General features: G+C 32.4%; 1 protein-coding gene across 1 annotated transcript in view; it reads right to left on the bottom strand.

The window, feature by feature from the left end:
• The window catches only part of LOC139520085 (von Willebrand factor D and EGF domain-containing protein-like), a 35,182-nt gene that overhangs the window by 6,594 nt on the left and 9,573 nt on the right, over positions 1-19,015 (bottom strand). Inside the window, exons 4-13 of the mRNA XM_071312509.1 lie at positions 10,363-10,424; positions 8,805-9,070; positions 8,314-8,397; positions 7,102-7,485; positions 5,326-5,475; positions 4,569-4,781; positions 4,079-4,290; positions 2,462-2,840; positions 2,040-2,192; positions 1,336-1,522 (exon numbers count right to left, since the gene is read on the bottom strand). Coding sequence (XP_071168610.1) covers positions 1,336-1,522; positions 2,040-2,192; positions 2,462-2,840; positions 4,079-4,290; positions 4,569-4,781; positions 5,326-5,475; positions 7,102-7,485; positions 8,314-8,397; positions 8,805-9,070; positions 10,363-10,424 — 2,090 coding nt within the window. The remainder of the gene's footprint in view (positions 1-1,335; positions 1,523-2,039; positions 2,193-2,461; positions 2,841-4,078; positions 4,291-4,568; positions 4,782-5,325; positions 5,476-7,101; positions 7,486-8,313; positions 8,398-8,804; positions 9,071-10,362; positions 10,425-19,015) is intronic.

Genomic DNA, 19,015 nt, shown 5'->3' on the forward strand with positions numbered 1-19,015 from the left:
TGATTGATGTTTTAATGCATCTTTCATCACTTTTGTGTTATTTCGTAATAGGTACTTTTTAGATACGTTTAATTGTTATTAGTTTGTTTACTTATTCACACCATACTAATGACCAAGTGGGACATATAGTAATTTGGTGTTGTTATGACCTTATAACCCCCATTCAAAGTGATGGTATTTAGTGAAGACAGATATGTATATGTGTAGTCGTATGTGATTGTAAAATGTGATACGGCTTAAGGAATGTTAAGAATTTCCAAGTAAATTTGGATAAAGTTTTCTCCAAAATTCAAGCAAACATTTTCAAGAAGTCACTGATGGCCACGATATTGTTTACTAGTATGACATGAAACAAAAACATCACTTAATATGTATTGCCAGCAGAAAACAATACAATCAATTCGGTAGCCAGAAAAGTCCATGTTTTACCTTTAGACAAACGTTTTAAACCATGTTACTGTGGACAAAACACACAATACGCTTGATAAATTCCAGAACTCGCACGAGCGACGTATAAAGCACATGTAAATTAAATAAACAGTAAAAAATTCACGAGGAATTAAACACAAGGTTTGATTGATGAATAGTTTAAATATAATAATTCTTGATGTTTAACACCAATCCATCAAGAATATCAGGACAAAACATTATGAGTGAGATATATTTGAAATATTAGCCAGCTTTGAAGTCGTATTTTATGCTGATAGCAAAGTATTAGTTCGAATGGAGATTATTGTCGATCTATTCGGACACATAACTTCTACTCCGATTTGACAGTCATTGCTTGATCCCTTTAATGCAGCATATACCAGTTGTCAAGTCTTTGGTCTGACCTCTTGCATTCCATGTGAGCATGCGATCGTGAGGACACCGAAGCGGTATACAAAGTCAGAGACTATGTCTTGTGTCATGCCAAGATTGCTGCTAACAACTAGGGTTCAAAGTGTAAGTCATCCTTTCAAAAGTTTATGAACATAATCACGAGTTAGCTAGTTGTTGTTATGGAATATCTTGGTCACATAACACCACGAATATGTTCAAGTTGTCGTAATTACAATACCGCGCTCTTCTTTTCCAGTGTGAGATCACGGAATGACAGTAATCACCGATTTGTATTTGCCTGAGTAACAATTCACTGGAATACCCTCACTTCCAATCAAGTTCAAATATTTCATGACGTCAGAAATCAGTTGTACACATACACAAGAAAGCAGTTATACTTGATTGATTGATTGTGGCGCCACTTTTGCAAGGAAGACTTAAGGTGGGAGATGTGAATTTCTAAACCCCACTCAACCCTTTGGGATCAGGAAAGTAAAAGAAAATCATACGCACCTGAAGTACAGTTGCCATTATTGTTGCAGTTGCTTGGGCAAAGAAGACTTGTAATATAAGTTAATATTGTCTCGTTTCCTAATGCAGTCTCTTCGATGTACAAAGATTCGTTACGTACTGCTTCTATAATAATACTGGTCACCATAGCATCAATGGTGTCAGCAAGAAAAGTCATATCGCCAACTAACTATAAAGAAAATTCTCTTAACAATTTACATCATTGATTATTTTTGTGTCCCTTGTACTTCTGTTTTGAAAGTCTTTTTATAGGTACTATATTCAAATGTTTTTTCTTTAATTTTACAATTTTACGTTTATCTATGTCCTCTTTGTTAATCTTTTAATTGAGCTACAAAGGGTGAGGGGAAAATCTAAATATAACTCTTTTTCTCTTGAATTGTCTAGTTAAACTTTATTTTTGTTGTCCTCTGAGAACGAAACAAAATAAAACCATGAGCAAAACCCAGTTTAACTTCACTCCTCCCCCCCCCCAAAAAAAATAAAATAAATGCGTCGCAATTTTGTTTTGAATTCCACTCTATTTAGTTCGCTTTTGTTTTATCACAAGTATTATTTTATAAATAGACTTGGAATCTCAAAACTTCCATCTTCCTCATTCTAGAATTTTGCATGTAAACTATAACCTGACGTATACTATTTTTATTTATGATTTATTAATAGAATAATTTAATTTTTCATTCTACCTTTATATCCATAGTACATGTCTGAACGAAAAACTCCTCTGATAAATCTCCAAAATCGCTGTATAAATTAGAAGGCACGGCATGGCGTATACTTTCTAAACAGGACTGCCGAGCACTTTCTTCTGTCCAGCCGTTTCTGAAGCTATCTGGTACCTATTGAAAATAATCCAAAGTAAAAGGTAGAAAAACGTGTTTTGTTCTTTTTTATTTGCCTTCATTAGAAATGTTTGATGATATGTATAATTAAACAGTCATCAATATCATGTAGCTGAGCATAACTTTTTATAATTAAATAGCTTATATTACTCAAAAATCATATGTACTATGTGCAAATATTAAATGAATCGTCCCATTCATCCTCTGTTATAATTAATACAGCATTTCATTTTTACATGAATGATACCGATTGAAAAAATACATACCGAGACTTCTTCGCTGTATACATCATTCTCATAAGTCAAAGGTTGGAATTCAAAATCATCATCACCTTCTAGTGAACTAGGAGAGTTTGTTATGAGGGATCGTCTTTTTCGTGTCTTGTCATTGTCTTTACAACCAGTGTAGAATGAAGATAGGCTGCCTGTTGATGACTGGGAGTTTTCTATGCAGTAGTCTGTAACTTCAGTTAGATTACAGTGTAGAGTATTGAAGTCGTCTAGTGGCACGGTGCTTGAAGCTTCTTGATCGCACACACAATAGTGGGCTAAAGCTGTTTTGTTGTGAACCTCCACGCTTATGTCTTCTGATAAGAATGTTGGTTCCTCAACGAAGAGTTGTTCATCGTTCATCTTGTCATCGATTCTTCAAAAAGAAATATATTCGATTTCCATTACTAATACTTTTAACACAATCATTATTTCGTTTTATATACTGTAATTGTACTTATTTTCGCGGTGTATTTATTTTCACGAATTTCGCGGTTGGTTTATTATCGTGAAATAAATACACGCGAATCCAAATCAAAACATTCAACTGAAAGGCAATAATCATAAAATCGCGAAAATAAATACCCCCGAACGTGTTTGAAATACACAATTCCCGAAAATAAGTACCCGCGAAAAAAGTACAAGTACAGTATGCAATTTTATGAATATCTTTTCTTTAGATTGTACAATGATGTTCCAATTAAATCTATAAAGTATCAAATCATATAGTACCCGTTAAAATTTCAAATACAAATGATTTTAATTTTTCTTTTTCGTTCAAATTACATCAAGTACTTTTAATGATAAAGAGTTGAGAACGATACAAAATGGATATTCAAACTCATCAGCCCAAAACAAACTCAAAAGCATTGGAAAAATGAAAAACGACGGAAAGACATACAACTGTTCACAAAATACAACATAGAAAACTTAAGTCGAAGCAACACAAACCATCCGAATACAGGGGGTAATATCAGGTGCATCGGAAGGGTAGGCAGATTCTAAATAAGATGTGGCAGCCGAATGTTCGAAGGTATGACTTCGACTACACTACTTGGAACTCTTGGTTCAATTGCTTCCTCGTAAATTTCAATGAAATGCAAATAATAATATATTTAGATATAGGAAAATGTGGTGTGAGTGCCAATGACACAACTCTCCATCCAAATAACAATTTTAAAAAAGTAAACCATTATAGGTCAATGTACGGCCTTCAACACGGAGCCTTGGCTCACATCGAACAACAAGCTATAAAGGGCCCCAAAATTACTAGTGTAAAACCATTCAAGCGGGAAAACCAACGGTCTAATTTGTATTCATAAAAGGAAAGGTGAAATAAATGTCGTTTAGCTTTCAACCATACGACACAGGTTAACCGAAATATGTATGTTGATTTCCACATAAAGCCTCTTACATTGTACAAACGTCTATAAAGCTTGGCAAGCTGTAAACGGTAACGTTTGTACATAAAAATGTTTATAAGTAGTAAATATAATACAACAAAGTGTGTCTGAGTTTGGGTTATTCACAACTTTTATGATATCTATAATTATCTTTTAGATATAAAAAATACTATACTTTGTAAATGCTTTTATTTGAATATTCTGTATTTACCTCCACGAATCTGCAAATTCCTTGTAGCTGCTCACTACACCCTCTGTCCGGTGCATGAAGTCATCACTGGGGTTTTTAACTTTGTTCGGAAATCCACACAAACCTTTTGCCTCTTCTAAGTCGGGGATTGAGGGTTTAATTGATATCCCAGTAATAAACTTTGACCGTGATGATATTGTAAATAGTATCTGTGTTCCTGTAGGCAGGGTTACCTTGTGGGAATAATTATTAGTTTAATACATTATCTGTAGTTTCATAAATAAGATTTTTACATTCATATGTGTTCCATACTTTCACTATATTCTGACTTGTAATTAATTTAATTAATCGATTTAAAAACTGATTATATCAGCATTTTTTAAACAGAATGGAACAATATCATTATTTTCTAAATCAATTTAGTAATATATTGCATTACAAGGTATAATTAATTTTACGGAATAAATTGTTTATATCAACAACAAGATGGAAAAGCAAGTTCGGAACTTACTTTATATTTGTATCCTGTCTGCTCTATAATTATATCTGAATCATCACAGCGTCGTAATAGAGTAATCGGTTGACTCAGTAAATGTTTTTGAGTTCTTGAGATACTCTGGCAAGTTCGCAAAATGAACAATGAGTTTCGACTTCTTATAGCTATCCCACAATGACATGAAGAACCTGCCCATCCGAATCCACAATTTGTGAATAAAGCATGAACCTAAAACAAGAACATTTTTGAAATAAAAGAATGTAAGGGTTGTTACTTAAATGCGCGGATATAAATTTATAGAGAGACAATAAAATGATACTTCAAACATAAATGATCCACTGAAATTACTGATCTTTTTAAATTTTAAATGCAATCTATAAAGGTTTTATTTCGATTGATTTTAACAACTTGCAATGTGTGTCAAAAGATATGAATATTTTCATTACAGTGAGTTTAAATGAGTCTAACGAAAATAAAAACAATGTTTGTTAAATGTATTTGTGCATATGTTCTTGAATATTTTTCTTTATTTCGCTTTTTTTCATTAATTAATTAGTATAATTGTCTTTCCGAAAAACATTGTTCAATTATTAAATTGTATGGTTTACACATTAAGATACTAACATATTAGTTTCAAAATAAAGAAAAAATGAATTATTAGTTTCACTTGTATGAAATAGAACTACTCAGAAATCACAAAATGATTTTAGAAATAAAATTATCTCTTAAATTATTGCCATAAAATGTTTAACAAGCATTTAAGTTTGTGTACCCAATATGGTCCTTTGTTGTTACGATACATAACGAATTCTCCAACTTCCATATAATGGTAATATTGGCCGTCATACGTCCTTATATGTGGATCATTAAATGACTGGCAAATTCTATTCTTTAAAACTACATCTTTGTCCAAGACCTTCACCTACAAAAATAATTTGGGTAAGGTATACATAAGAACGTTCATCAGTTATTAATTGAATATCATCTTCATTTCCTCGGAAAATTCCTGTTCCTAGTCAGGTCTATGAAAGTTGGTTTTCACTCCTTCTGTTGGTTGAAAACGTTTGATTTTGTCAGTTGTTAACTGTTGTTTCTAACCCATTCAAGAACCCAGAGGTTGTGGATGCTTTATCCTGTTTTAAACAAAAATATGTCGTTGTTCCGGCGGATAAAGCCTCCAACAATATTGTCTTCGTATGTAAAAATACAATGTCTCACAAAAGAGCTTGGAATAAACAGCACAACTGGTAATCATACATATTCTTTAACATTATTTATGAAGGATGAAATTTTACAAAATCACAAATCTGTCCTTCTTTTATTTGGTATTAACATCAAAGAAAACGAAATCTAATCTACCTACATAGCTGTATCATCAAGATGTTCGACTAAACATCATTCTAAAGTGTTGGCTACTATTAATTCTACAGTATTTTACATTACGTTTCCCGATGCTTAATTGAATGGTCGACTTCATCATTTCATTATACAGAGCTTTTCTATAAAAATGAAACTCGTAGATATAATTTTTTTGTTCTGGGTCATACTAATTACTATTATCAAAATATTAGACGGTTTAATCGACAATATATTTGTTCAGTTTGGAGGATTGATATTTCAACAGACAGTCAGTATTCCAATGGGTATTAATTGTGCATCACTTCTGGCCGACAATATAAACACAGATGGATGATTCGGTATTTTATACATTCATCATTCAAGTGTTTATTTATGATATTTATGTTGAAGTTTCGATAGGAAAATGTGTTGCTGTAGTCCAAATAATTATAAAATACCATCAATACCGTAATTTTCATGATAATTGTTTGGACTGGTATTGTGAAAATAAGTGTATGAATTTCAAGATTGCATATCCGTTACATAAGTGCTGTCTGTCGTTAATGGATGATGTTCGTTGTCATTCTGCGGTTTGTATGTTGTTTCGACTATTATATTATTTGCTTATGCGTTTATCTTTGATGAGTGTTCTTGCATTTGTTTTTGCTGTATTTCTTTCACGTAGTATTGTCATTTAAGCGATATTTGTTACCATACCATACATGCGGGAGGTTTGGCTAGCCATATACCTAGTTCAACCCACCATTTTGTCGTAAAATGTCCTGTACCAAGTCAGGAAAATGGCAGTTGTTATCAAATAGTTCGTTGCTATGTATGTTGGCGGTTTTGTTTTGTTGCCCCTCCGTGTTCCTGTTGTTCCTTTGTTTTTTTCTTATGTTTGATGTGTTTCCCTCGGTTTTAGTTTGTACATGTAACCCGGATTTGTTTTCTCTCAATCGATTTATTACTTTTGAAAAGCGGTATACTACTGTTGTCATTAGTTTTTAACTTCCCCTTTTTTAAAATACCTTGGAGTTTATTTTCTGTTAAAAAACTTTAAAAAAAAAATATGTTTTCAACTCAAAAAGAAAATTGAAGAATGTAGACTTCCTATGTCTGAACTTTTCAGTTGAGATTTATTTTAAAACGTTCTCTTCTCATTTCTTAGGATAAACTAAATAAAATGCTAAACATACATACATTTACTTACTTTTATATCTGGAACTTTTATATCTTTCCAGATTTCATTAGGGGTCGACGTTGATGACGTTGATATTCGAATGTATGTCAAACGATCTCGGTAATTATACAGACCATCAATGAATCCATATACTTGAAGAATGTTATTCTGTTCCCAATCCAAACTTTTAACTCGTATGCCACAAAACTCACTGTTGAAGATTATATTCCTATTTCCATCATTGTTCGAGCATTGAATTGTGCTCTTTTCATAATCAGGTTGAGATATGTAAAAGTTTTGATCGCAGTGAGCACGTACTAGATTGTTTGAGGATATACAACCTACTGGTACTGTCGCTGTAAAGTTTATATCGATAGACTCCCCTTCCTTAACGGTGTATTCAAATCGTTCAGGCTAAATTGAGATGAAAACATAATTATTGTTGGATAAAATATTTGGGAAGAAGCGTGATGGGTTTTTTTTGCCACAGTTTATGGACTTTTAAATATAAACCCGGTGTCTGACAGAAACAACTATCAAATAACGTAAATATGGTATACCTTTCTTAAACAAACTTCATTATTTAAACACAAAGGTCTTTCTTGCTTACCAGTCCAAGTGAGATATTTTTGTTTCTTGTCGTGAAACTATCGACAATTGAATCACACTTTGCCACTTTTATACGTGGGTATCAAGATTAAGAAAAATATGTCAGATGATCCCGCCTGACGACTTATATCAAATTCAAACATAATTGAAACAGAACAGAGGGATAAACTGCAAGGCTGAAATTCTTTTTTTCATGGTGAACCATCATAGGTAGATTTTTTTCAAATCCCTTAAAAATTACTTTGCTCACACAGCTCTTTGGATAGTTAGTCTCCTTCGAATGTCGCTACATGTATCTTTTATCGTTTCCCATAAAGATGCAAAACAAATACCATTTAGTTTAGAATGTTCCCTAAGTAGTGTGGTAATGCATGATTGAAAGTTAAGTGGTACATAACACCACAGAGAGATAACTATGGAAAAATCAGCTGAACGTTATAATCATGTCCTATTGTTAAGGAAATATTAAGCTTCTCAATGATCATAATTATTGTTTGTCCATTGAAATTTTTGTTTTAAAGTGCATGGTTCATTTATTTGGATTTATTTTTTCAAAGGGTCAAAGAATAATATTATGTCAAAATTTGATGTTTGGTATAACCTTTTTATAAATTAAAGTTTTTAAAAACATACGTAAATTCCTGCTTTGAACACTGGACTGAAGATGAATTGTCCTGGATCCATTCCCGAATCATTTACCTTTATAGCACATTGAACCTGTAATTGAATTAAAAGGACATGAAACATAAAATCGGTGCAGGAAAATCGCTTAACCCTGATACAATGTGCTATTGTATAAAAGATAACCAAACGCAATAAAAAGATTTTTTTTGTACTGTTTCGAAGATTGATCGCTTCTTCTGAACAGAAGCTGAAATTACTCTAAAGGTACTACCCCCTGCACTTGTGTTGATATCATCTCCATCAATTGTCCATTTAATACCAATAGCACTTGTCATCAACGACACATTTAAAACAGGAATAAGACTAGGGGAAGGATTAAAGTTTGATATCAGGTATAATTTTACATCAATGTTTCAAAAAATATATTGTATCCTTAATTGACATTGATAAAGATGATTGTTGTAAACGAAGGCCATGCATATTTCATATTTTCATTTTACCTCCATGTTCATTTGATGTGTATCAATCCAATCAGTGTCCCTTAGAATTGTTGTTACGTTAATGTCTGTGAACGATACATTCGTGTAGGTTATGATGTCATCTCCATTAATAGACCATTTAATATCCATAGTATAGTTTCCATACCATGTGTCATCAACGACACACCTGAAAACAGGTTGAAGGCTAGGCGTAGGCTCTAAGTTCGGTATCGGGTATATTTGTCCATCAATAAGTGCGGACTCTACGGATGGAACACTGCTTGACGCTAAAATTTAAAGTTTGTGTAGATAGTACATTGACAAATAAAGCTTTTGATTTATCAGTATACTCTAATGAACTGATTAATTGAGGCAACTGTAGTTTACCCATGTTTATGTAGGGTATCAAAAAGTATATTTTTAAGAGTTCATAAAAACAAACACTGTTGAATTCTAATAACTTTATCTTTATTTGAATAAAAATTTAGGATTCTAAAACGTGTTTCAAATATGTATAAACAGTATCAAATTGCCGTTTTTCAAATATTGTTCTTGATATTTACATATATCTATATAGTTTAATAAGTCTTATATGATTTGCATATTAGGAAATACGTTGATTAATTGGTTGAGAGAATTTCCGGTAGTTGATCTTGACGTTGATTACTTTCGATAGACGACGTTGACCGAACTTCTTTTCGTAACCAATTTAAACAAAATGGCGGCGATAATAAAACCGAAGTTAACAAAATTTATTTTCACTGCACGTTAATCGTTAAATTATATAATTAACTCAAAAACATTCGTTTGAATGATAATAAGAATGTTTGCAGTTTTTTTTTTATCAGATAGCAAATTTAAATGAATACATATTTTTGCTTTAGCCAACAAACATAATTATGCGCCAGGCCTATTCAATGACATACATAAAAATCATACAATTTACGTGTTCTAGAGTTTGAAAAATACATTCCCTATCTCCAATTTAGTAGAATTATAAGGATTATAAACACCGTTATAAAGGAATGTATTGGTGTATAAACTGGACCAAGTCACTCACATACGTAAAAAATGTAAAAATCCTTCGGATTTTATTTTTTTGTGAGTGAGTTGGTCGAGTTTATACACCAAAAAAAAGGCGTTTAATCCTATAATAAAAAAAAAACTAATTGTTATGTATGTCTCCCTTTCGTAAAACGGATACATGTTTATTATGATTTAGTAGTGTTGTTTCTTGTTCAACATTGTTCCTGACCAAAATTTAGAATTTTTCAGCACTGACATGTGGTATTCGGAATGAGGTGTATGACAATAAAATAGGGTTTTGCATATATAATCGGGACCTACATATGACTGTTGACCCTTTGATATAACGGTCAAAATAATAACCTAATAACTACTTATTTTGGTGCGGCCGATGTGCGCTTTACTTCCTTAAGGAACGCTCGAAATCCAAAGATATGAAATCCTTACACCTTCTAATGGCATCTTTGCATCCGTGTGTACAGCAATGACTAATTTATAAGGAAGGAACAACACATCATCCCTGTATTATGATATATAAAGTTTGATAACTTACGGTAGCAATGTGGATAGGATTTGTAATCAGCACAACACTTCTCTCCATATTTTGTCTCGTATCTATAGAAATTCAAAATCAATGTACTTTTCTTATCGTTGGACAGATTTAAGGTAGCACAATACAAAGATTTTTCGTCCCCAATCAGACACCTTTAAACTGATGTAATTCCACTCATCTTTCTTTAAATTTTATAAATGAGGTACCAAAAGAAAAAAGAAGGATTAATCTTTCAAATTGTGATAATTTCATTATGACATAATTATTACATAATTAATTGTTATTTAATAAGTTGCCATATTGTGATGTCCATACTTGAATGAATTTAGCTTCTTTGTTATTCATAGCATCCCAAAATATTTTATAGATTCTTGCACAACACAGTTTGACCTCCATAACTGTGTCTCAGATTTTTCCTATTGTATTTCATTCTCTCATAAATCTTCAATGAAGTTTGCAACATCAATTCATAAGAGACCACTAAATTCAATTGGGTATAACATTTGTTCTATTGATGTTTTTGGAAATCTGAGACACTGTTTTGGAGGTCAAGCTGTATTGTACAAGAATCTATAAAATATTTTGGGATGCTATAAAGAACAAAGACGCTAAATTCATTCAAGTGTGGACATCACAATATAGCAACTAATTACATAATAATTAATTATGTAATAATTATGTCATAATGAAATTATCACAATTTGAAAGATTAATCTTTCTTCTTTCTGTTGGTACCTCATCTATAAAATATAAAGAAGGATGAAATGAATTACATCAGTTTAAAGTTGTCTGATTGGGAATGAACAAATCTTTGTATTGTGCTACCATAATAGTGCATTTATATTGCACAGGTAAATGAAATGGCACAATACGATCAACAATGTTGCTTAAAATTGTAAGTGCAAAAAGTTCCATAAATGAATTTAAATTTGCATTCAAATGACGGAGGAAAAAAATAGAAATGAAAAAAAAGCATTTAACAAGTATTCGTGGCAACAAACCAATAATTGATAGTTTGAAGACATTTGTGTTTGTCTCGTGTTTCCCCCATATATTTCATATAAAAGAAAGATGAGGTCAACGTGAAAATATAGCTCCTGTAGTTTCGTGACAATCATAGTGCTAAAACCAATTCCACTGGAAAAAATATATATATGTGTAAAAACAGTTACATTTGAAATTTGACGATAGCTAGACTTCGACAAGCGATTGTAAGTAGTCAATCAGTCTGTCAATTGGGCAAAGTTTTCAATGCGGAGATGGATGAGTACAGTAAATGATATTTTCATAGTTTAAAAACTATTGTTTTCACACATAAAAAGTGATAACATACTGCCAAGATTGAAGACTTGCCATTTAAAATAATGTTGATACCGTAATGCAATTGATTTTCAATCGCCTTTCGTATTTATGTTGAGAATAAAATAGCAGATAGTTTCCATAGCACGGGGAGTCTCTTCATGTATGAAGATATTTGCAGACATGTCGCTGGAATGGGTTGCTTTTTATATGTTGAGTATATCAATGGGTCATATATTTTCATCTTCCTTTAGTAAAGTGTCTGTAAATACTCTTCAATCTAATTAAAGATGTCATAGGTCGTATAATTCATAAGTGAGAAATGTAGGAATGGGTTACAAATTTGCAATGAAATATATTAACGGGTTGGTTTTAAAAAAAATCGTCATATATGAATGGGGAAGGTTTAAACTAAGGTTCACGTCTGTACACTGACTTGTATGTTGAGACTCCTCCCTTTTATGTCAAAGACGTTTTCACAACTTTTGAGAGGACTGCCACAAATGATTCCAACATCAAAGGTAGGCGTGTTATACACCATTGTGTAGATAAATTCATTTAGATTTACGGCATAACAAGTTTTATGTTCTGATAGACAACCGATTAATCAAAACATAACGGAATTTCGCGACCGGGTGACATTACAAAAAATGCAAGTTACGTACCTTGTGTTATAGTAAGGTAAATGTGAATATTGTTTTAAAGACAATTGCCTGTGGACTTTAGTTTTTATAAATTTGGACATATTCGTAAATTAAATTTATATATTTTTGATATTGAAATCTTATATTTGAAAAAATATATATTGATAATACAAAATCCCGTTTTACATGGATTTAACTTAATTGCGATTATTTCAGAGTAAATAGTATTCTGCTTCATAATTTTACCGAAAAAACAAAACCAGGTTCAACCCACCATTTTTTTTTTACTAAAATGTCCTGTACCAAGTCAGGAAGAATGGCCATTGATATATTATAGTTCGTTTCTGTGGGTAGTACATTTTAATATTGTGTTTCTGTTGTTTCGTTGTTCTCCTCTTATATTTGATGCAGTTCCCTCAGTTTTATTTTGTAACCCGGATATGTTTTTTTTTCTCTATCGATTTATAATTTTCAGCAGCGGTATACTACTGTTGTCTTTATTTACCAAATATTGATCGCTTTAATAACTGATTTAAGTCAGTTTGTAAAGTTGTGGCAAGGCACATACATGGAGTTTTGTTTGTCAGAAACAAATCGATGATTATTAGAGTACGATGAATTAAGTGGACGCAAGACCGGGGATATTTGCAGTGTAAATAATTCCAAAGGTATTTCACCAGATTCCCTATTTTCTCCAGATCTTTGGGCATTACTACATTCAGCAGAATCCAAGAGTACTACAAGCGGCCCGGAATCATTCCGTGCACATGATCACTTCAATGATCAATTTGATTCAGCACATCCATGTATTTTTGAGCACATGTCGTATTGGCACAAAAATACATGGATGTGCTGAATCAAACATTACGACATATATAAACAGTACTTTCAATCTTTGAATTTACTATGCTTTTACATTTTTATCAGTAAATATTTCGAGTACTATGTGTTTGTGCTAGTTCTTTTATCTGCTCTAGGTGAGAACGTAAGCTAGAGATCTAGGGCCTACTTGATCAAAATTACAAGTTAATTTATAGCACGGATCAATCTTTTTTAAGGTAATAAATAATTTACTTGCCCACCATACTTTGAATACAAAAAATAAACCTTTTGTCCAGTCATATTTAAGCCAACTCCACTAGTTCAGAGGTAGAAAGTTTTGTAAAAACAGTTTTGTGTGGCAAAAAAAAAGTTAAAGTACGAGTGCAACTTTCTTTTCTTTTAATGCAGAATTATTATTACTTTTCATGAACTATTTGACAGGATGCCGATAATAAGGAAAGCTATTGCACCCAATAGTGCAATTTTGCCATCATTACAAAAAAATCATAATTATTTACGATTCTATAAACACTCCAAGTGTTGACTATTTAAAATGTAAAGCGGGCAGTACGCTGTGTAATATATCGAAAGCGATTGATTTTGGCTTTATATAACTAATAATAACATAAGATGTATGTTTCATTATAATTCGTTATTCTGATTGGCTAACTGCACATCTCATATTACATTACACAACGAAAATCATTATTCATGATGACACGAGGTCCCACAATAAAGTGCAAAGGTGAATTTAATAAAAACTTGATAAAAATCGTGTTTTCATGATCCTAGCTAAAACATGTAATTATCAATATTGAATGCTTCTTTTTGTAACTTCATAGGGTTGTAAAAGCGTTGACCGTGCGTACATTTTCAGAATGAAGCGCTTCCGCTTTTCATACAAAATGTATTTCGGTCATCGCTTTACACCTCAATGAAGTAACAAAAAAAAAGCATTCAATTCTTAAATAAACCAGAAATGAAATTTTAAAATTCATTGAAAAGTGTCTTTGACTGCTTAATTATATTTTAAAAACTGATGATATAGTGGTTATACATTAATAAAAACATTTTCAGTACGTTTGAGTCTTATGCAATATTTGTTTTTATATATTTGAAAACTGACTGCTACCGACTGGTTGCTTGAGCCTGGTCTCACAAACTCCGCATTTTCATTACAGCCGATTACATTGAGTGTGTAGACAAAGGTAATATCTTTGGATCGCTTGTTTGTTAGCTGAACTATGAAGTAACTAGGTAAGGTATACCACCCTCCTGTAGAAGGAGCCTAGTCCTACAGACAGATTGATTGGTTATTTGTCGAACTAGTCTACTCTTAAAGGAGGGTAGTTTACCTAACCTAATAATACAAGCAAGCTAACCAAGGATAGGCTACCTTTGCCTACACACTCAGTGCAATCGGCTGTAACTTTTTTTACATCAAATTGCCAAATCATTAGGTTCCAATAAACGTTTGGAAAATTTAGTTAATGTGCTTTCCCATAGGGTTTTAAGCAGAACAATTACCGGAAATCTATTATGGAAACTTGAAAAAACAATATCAAAATCGAAATCTAAGTGAACACTGAAGTTACTCACATTAAAAAAGGTTGAGACATTGAAGGCCAAATATTTTTTTTTATTCTTGCGTGTCTTATTATAATCAGACGGTAATTTTAGAGTTTACAAAGAAATTTAATATTAAGACAAACATTAATGTCGAGTTTCATTGGTGAAATTAACACTACAATACAAATAAAGGCTTCTCAAATGATCATGACTTTTGCTTGTAGTAAAATGATCAATGAATGAATGAATCAATCAATCAATCAATCAATCAATTGATCAATCAATAAAATTGAGAATGGAAATAAAAAATGTGTCAAAGAAACAACAGTCAGCCTAACCAAAGAGCACAGCCGAAGGCCACCAATGAGTCTTCAACACAACGAGAAAATCCGGCCTTCAGCTGGTCTCTAAATAAAAATATATAATGGACGTCAAACTTAACTTAAAAACATAAAAAAACTAACAAAGATCAGAGTCTACTGTCTTGGGACAGGCGCAAAAATACGGCGGGGCTAAACATGCTTTGTTTGATCTCAACCCTCCCGCTATACAATTATATCTAGCTCATGTAGAATAAACAAACACAACAATATGCACAGAGAAACTCAGTTTAAAAGAAATCCGAGTCCGATGACAAAATAGTAAACAAAAGAAACTACACAAAACGAATATGATTCATAAATTAACAAAGAACTACTAGCAGTAACTGACATGCCAGCTCCAGACCCCAATCAAAAATATCGAAAGAATATATAGATATAAGAAGATGTGCATGGTATGAGTGCCAATGAGACAACTCTCCATCCAAGTCACAGTGTGTAGAAGGAAACTATTATAGGTTAAAGTACCCTCTTCAACACGAATCCTTGGCTCACACCGAATAGCAAGTTATAAGGATCCTCCAAAATGACTAGTGTAAAACCATTCAAACGGGAAAACCAAAGGTCTAAACTCTATATATAACTAGAGGCTCTGAAGAGCCTGTGTCGCTCACCTTGGTCTATGTGTTTTTGGTGATGGTGATGTGTTCGTAGATCTTACTCTACAAAACATCGTTGATGCTTACAATTATCTCTATCTATAATGAACTTAGCCTAGTAGTTTCAGTGGAAAATATTTTGTAAAAATGTACAAAATTATGAAAATTGTTAAAAATTGATTATAAAGGGCAATTACTCCTTAAGGGATCAATTGACCATTTTCGTCATGTTGACTTATTTGTAGGTCTTACTTTGCTGTACATTATTGATGTTTACAGTTTATCTCTATCTATAATAATATTCAAGAAAATAACCAAAAGATGCAAAATTTTCTTAAAATTACCAATTCAGGGGCAGCAACATAACAACAGGTTGTCTGATGCATCTGAAAATTTCAGGGCAGATAGATAATGACCTAATAAACAATTTTACCCATGTCAGATTTGCTCTAAATGCTTTGATTTCTGAGATATAAGCCAAAATCTTCATTTTACTCCTATGTTCTATTTTTATCCATGGCGACCATCTTGGTTAGTTGGCAAGGTCACCGGACACATTTGTTATACTAGATATCCCAATGATGATGGTGGCTAAGTTTGGTTGAATTTGGCTCAGTAGTTTCAGAGGAGAAGATTTTTGTAAAAGTTACGACGACGGACGACGGACGCCAAGATATAAGAAAATCTCACTTGACACTTCGGGCCAGGTGAGCTAAAAAACCAGAAGCGAGAACGACATCAACAAACAACAACTACTGTTTTTTGTGTGATTTTTTTATTATTAGACCAAATATTTCATGATTTTTTATTATCTAGGACTGCATTTTTGATTAACAATTGATAACCAAGTTTAATAAAATCATATGTGTGTATAGCAAACATATTAACTTTGGCTAGGAAGACGTCTATTTAATTGTTTTCGACTCGCTCTGCTCGGTCGGAAAAATTGACAAGAATAAAATCCTAAGATTGAACGCTTTCGTTCAACAATCTTATTAAAATTAATATATATATTAATTTTCTCATACACATAAGTATTACGAAATTAGAGATATACATTTTGATTAGATTAGTTCGTCTAATTTACAAATGTAGTGTTATCTGTAGTAAATTTACTGACTTCTTTAATAAAGGATTTGAATAAGAATGTGTCCATACCACATAAATGCCCCACTCGCACTATCATTTTCCATGTCTAGTGGACCGTGGAATTGAGGGTCAGAACTCTATATTTGGCATTGAAATTAAAAAGATCATATGATATAGAATATGTGTACTGAGTTTCAAAAAAAATATATCTGTACATTAACTTCACTTTCAAGTATAGAGATGGGATTTTTTTCTGAGACAAGTGCTTGTGACAATCCAAAAGAACTTGCAGTCATTCGATGTTCAGTACTTCAGTACTTTGATTGTTTTAAAACGAGGTAAAAATACCCTGCCACATTCGGTATGTGTTTTTGTTAGACCTTTTTTTCCCTTCTGTTTTGTATCGATCTCATACGTTAAGCCCTTTTCCACTGATTTGTATAGTTTGTTCTTATGCTGTGCTGTAACAAAACTGTCCCGGCTGTTTACAAGCATGTTAAACGCCACAATATATTGCATGTGCCTGCTCCAACTCAGGAGCATGTAGTTCAATGGTTTTCGTTTGTTGATGTCTTTTATATGTGTTTTTCGTAATTCATGTTGTTTTAAAATAAGCTGTTATTTTTCTCAATTGAACTGTTTCATATTTTTCAATTCATGGACTATTGTAGCCGACAATACCGTATGTTTTTTTTCTCATTGTTGAAGATTATATGGTTGCCTATATATAATTGCTTACATCCACTACATTTGAACTTTGTTGGATAGTTGACTCATTTGCATTAATACCAAATCTCCTCATTAAAAGTTGAGGGGTGTGTGTGTTTCTTTGGAAAATTTCAATGTTTTTCTCCCAGGTCACCCAGTTTGAATAGAATATTTTGACATTTTGCTGTGCTCTTGGATTTGAGTTAAGAGCCTCCCAAAGCTCACGGCCTGTTGGTGGGTAGTTGATGACTATATGGTAAGCTCTGGATGTCTTTTTGAGTATTGCATACGGTGATTTGGTGATGTCTTCATGCCATGCATTGTCCCATTACTTTATATCAGACAGCTTATCAGTCAACCTGATCTATCAAGTAGCTCTCCTCGCCTTTTGTATAGTCAGACGAAAAACAAGATATAAACTGACTTAGCTTTATATATACATGTTTATTTAATATACTCATATAAATATAAAAAAGAAGATGTGGTATGATTGTCAATGAGACAACTCTCCACAAGAGACCAACATAACACAGAAATTATCAACTATAGGTCATCGTACGGCCTTCAACAAAGAGCAAAGCCCATACCGCATAGTCAGATATAAAAGGCCCCGAAATGACAATGTAAAACAATTCAAACAAGAAAACTAACTTATTTATGCACAAAAATTGAACGAAAAACAAAAATGTAACACATAAACAAACGACAACCACTGAATTACAGGCTCCTGACTTGGGACAGGCACATACATTTTGAATGTGGCGGGGTTAAACATGTTAGCGGGATCCCAAATTCAAGTCAAATTGATATTTTAAAACAACATAAAAGTTAAAAAGTGTAATAAAAAAATATTTGATAAATGTTGAAAATATTATTGTGTTTGTGAGTGGAAAACTACTTAAAATTGTAGAAATATTCAAAAGTAGCTCTCGCGATTTTGTTCTGCGGCTACGTTAACGGAACATCAATCAAGTAATCGATCTTCATGACTATGGCTTCAATATTTAATGGTATAAAATATCATATTCTGCTTGTCGTAGACTCAAAAAGACTTCAAGTTGGAATAGATCTACGAAGACTAAAGAACGTTCATGTGTGGTTTAGCAATTGTACATGACCACGAAACCGACGTCCAGATATTGTTCGGAAGATGTTTTGAGAAGTTCCGATGCGACCGGACAAGTAAAATTAAACTGTTACAGTATATTACAGAACACAAAACTGGCTATCTTTGCTGTAAATACAAGTTAAAAACCTGACATGGTTTACATTAAAGCTAAAAATCCCAATCTCACGGCATCGAATATATAATTTAAAAAAAAACATATGACCTTTAACATTGGAGGTCTAAACTAGCATTGAGCCGTGTCCAGGTCCGAAATAAAAAATAAAGAGATGTGGAGTAAATGGACACGGGACAAAATCGCACACAATATATAGAAAAAATACAAATTATTAATGAACAGGACTGGGTTGCACAAACGTCTATTAAGTTAATAGACTATTAACTTCTAATAGACTATTAAATATCTAATTGACAATT

The sequence above is a fragment of the Mytilus edulis genome, chromosome 4 (assembly GCF_963676685.1).
Source record: "Mytilus edulis chromosome 4, xbMytEdul2.2, whole genome shotgun sequence".
NCBI lineage: Eukaryota > Metazoa > Mollusca > Bivalvia > Mytilida > Mytilidae > Mytilus > Mytilus edulis.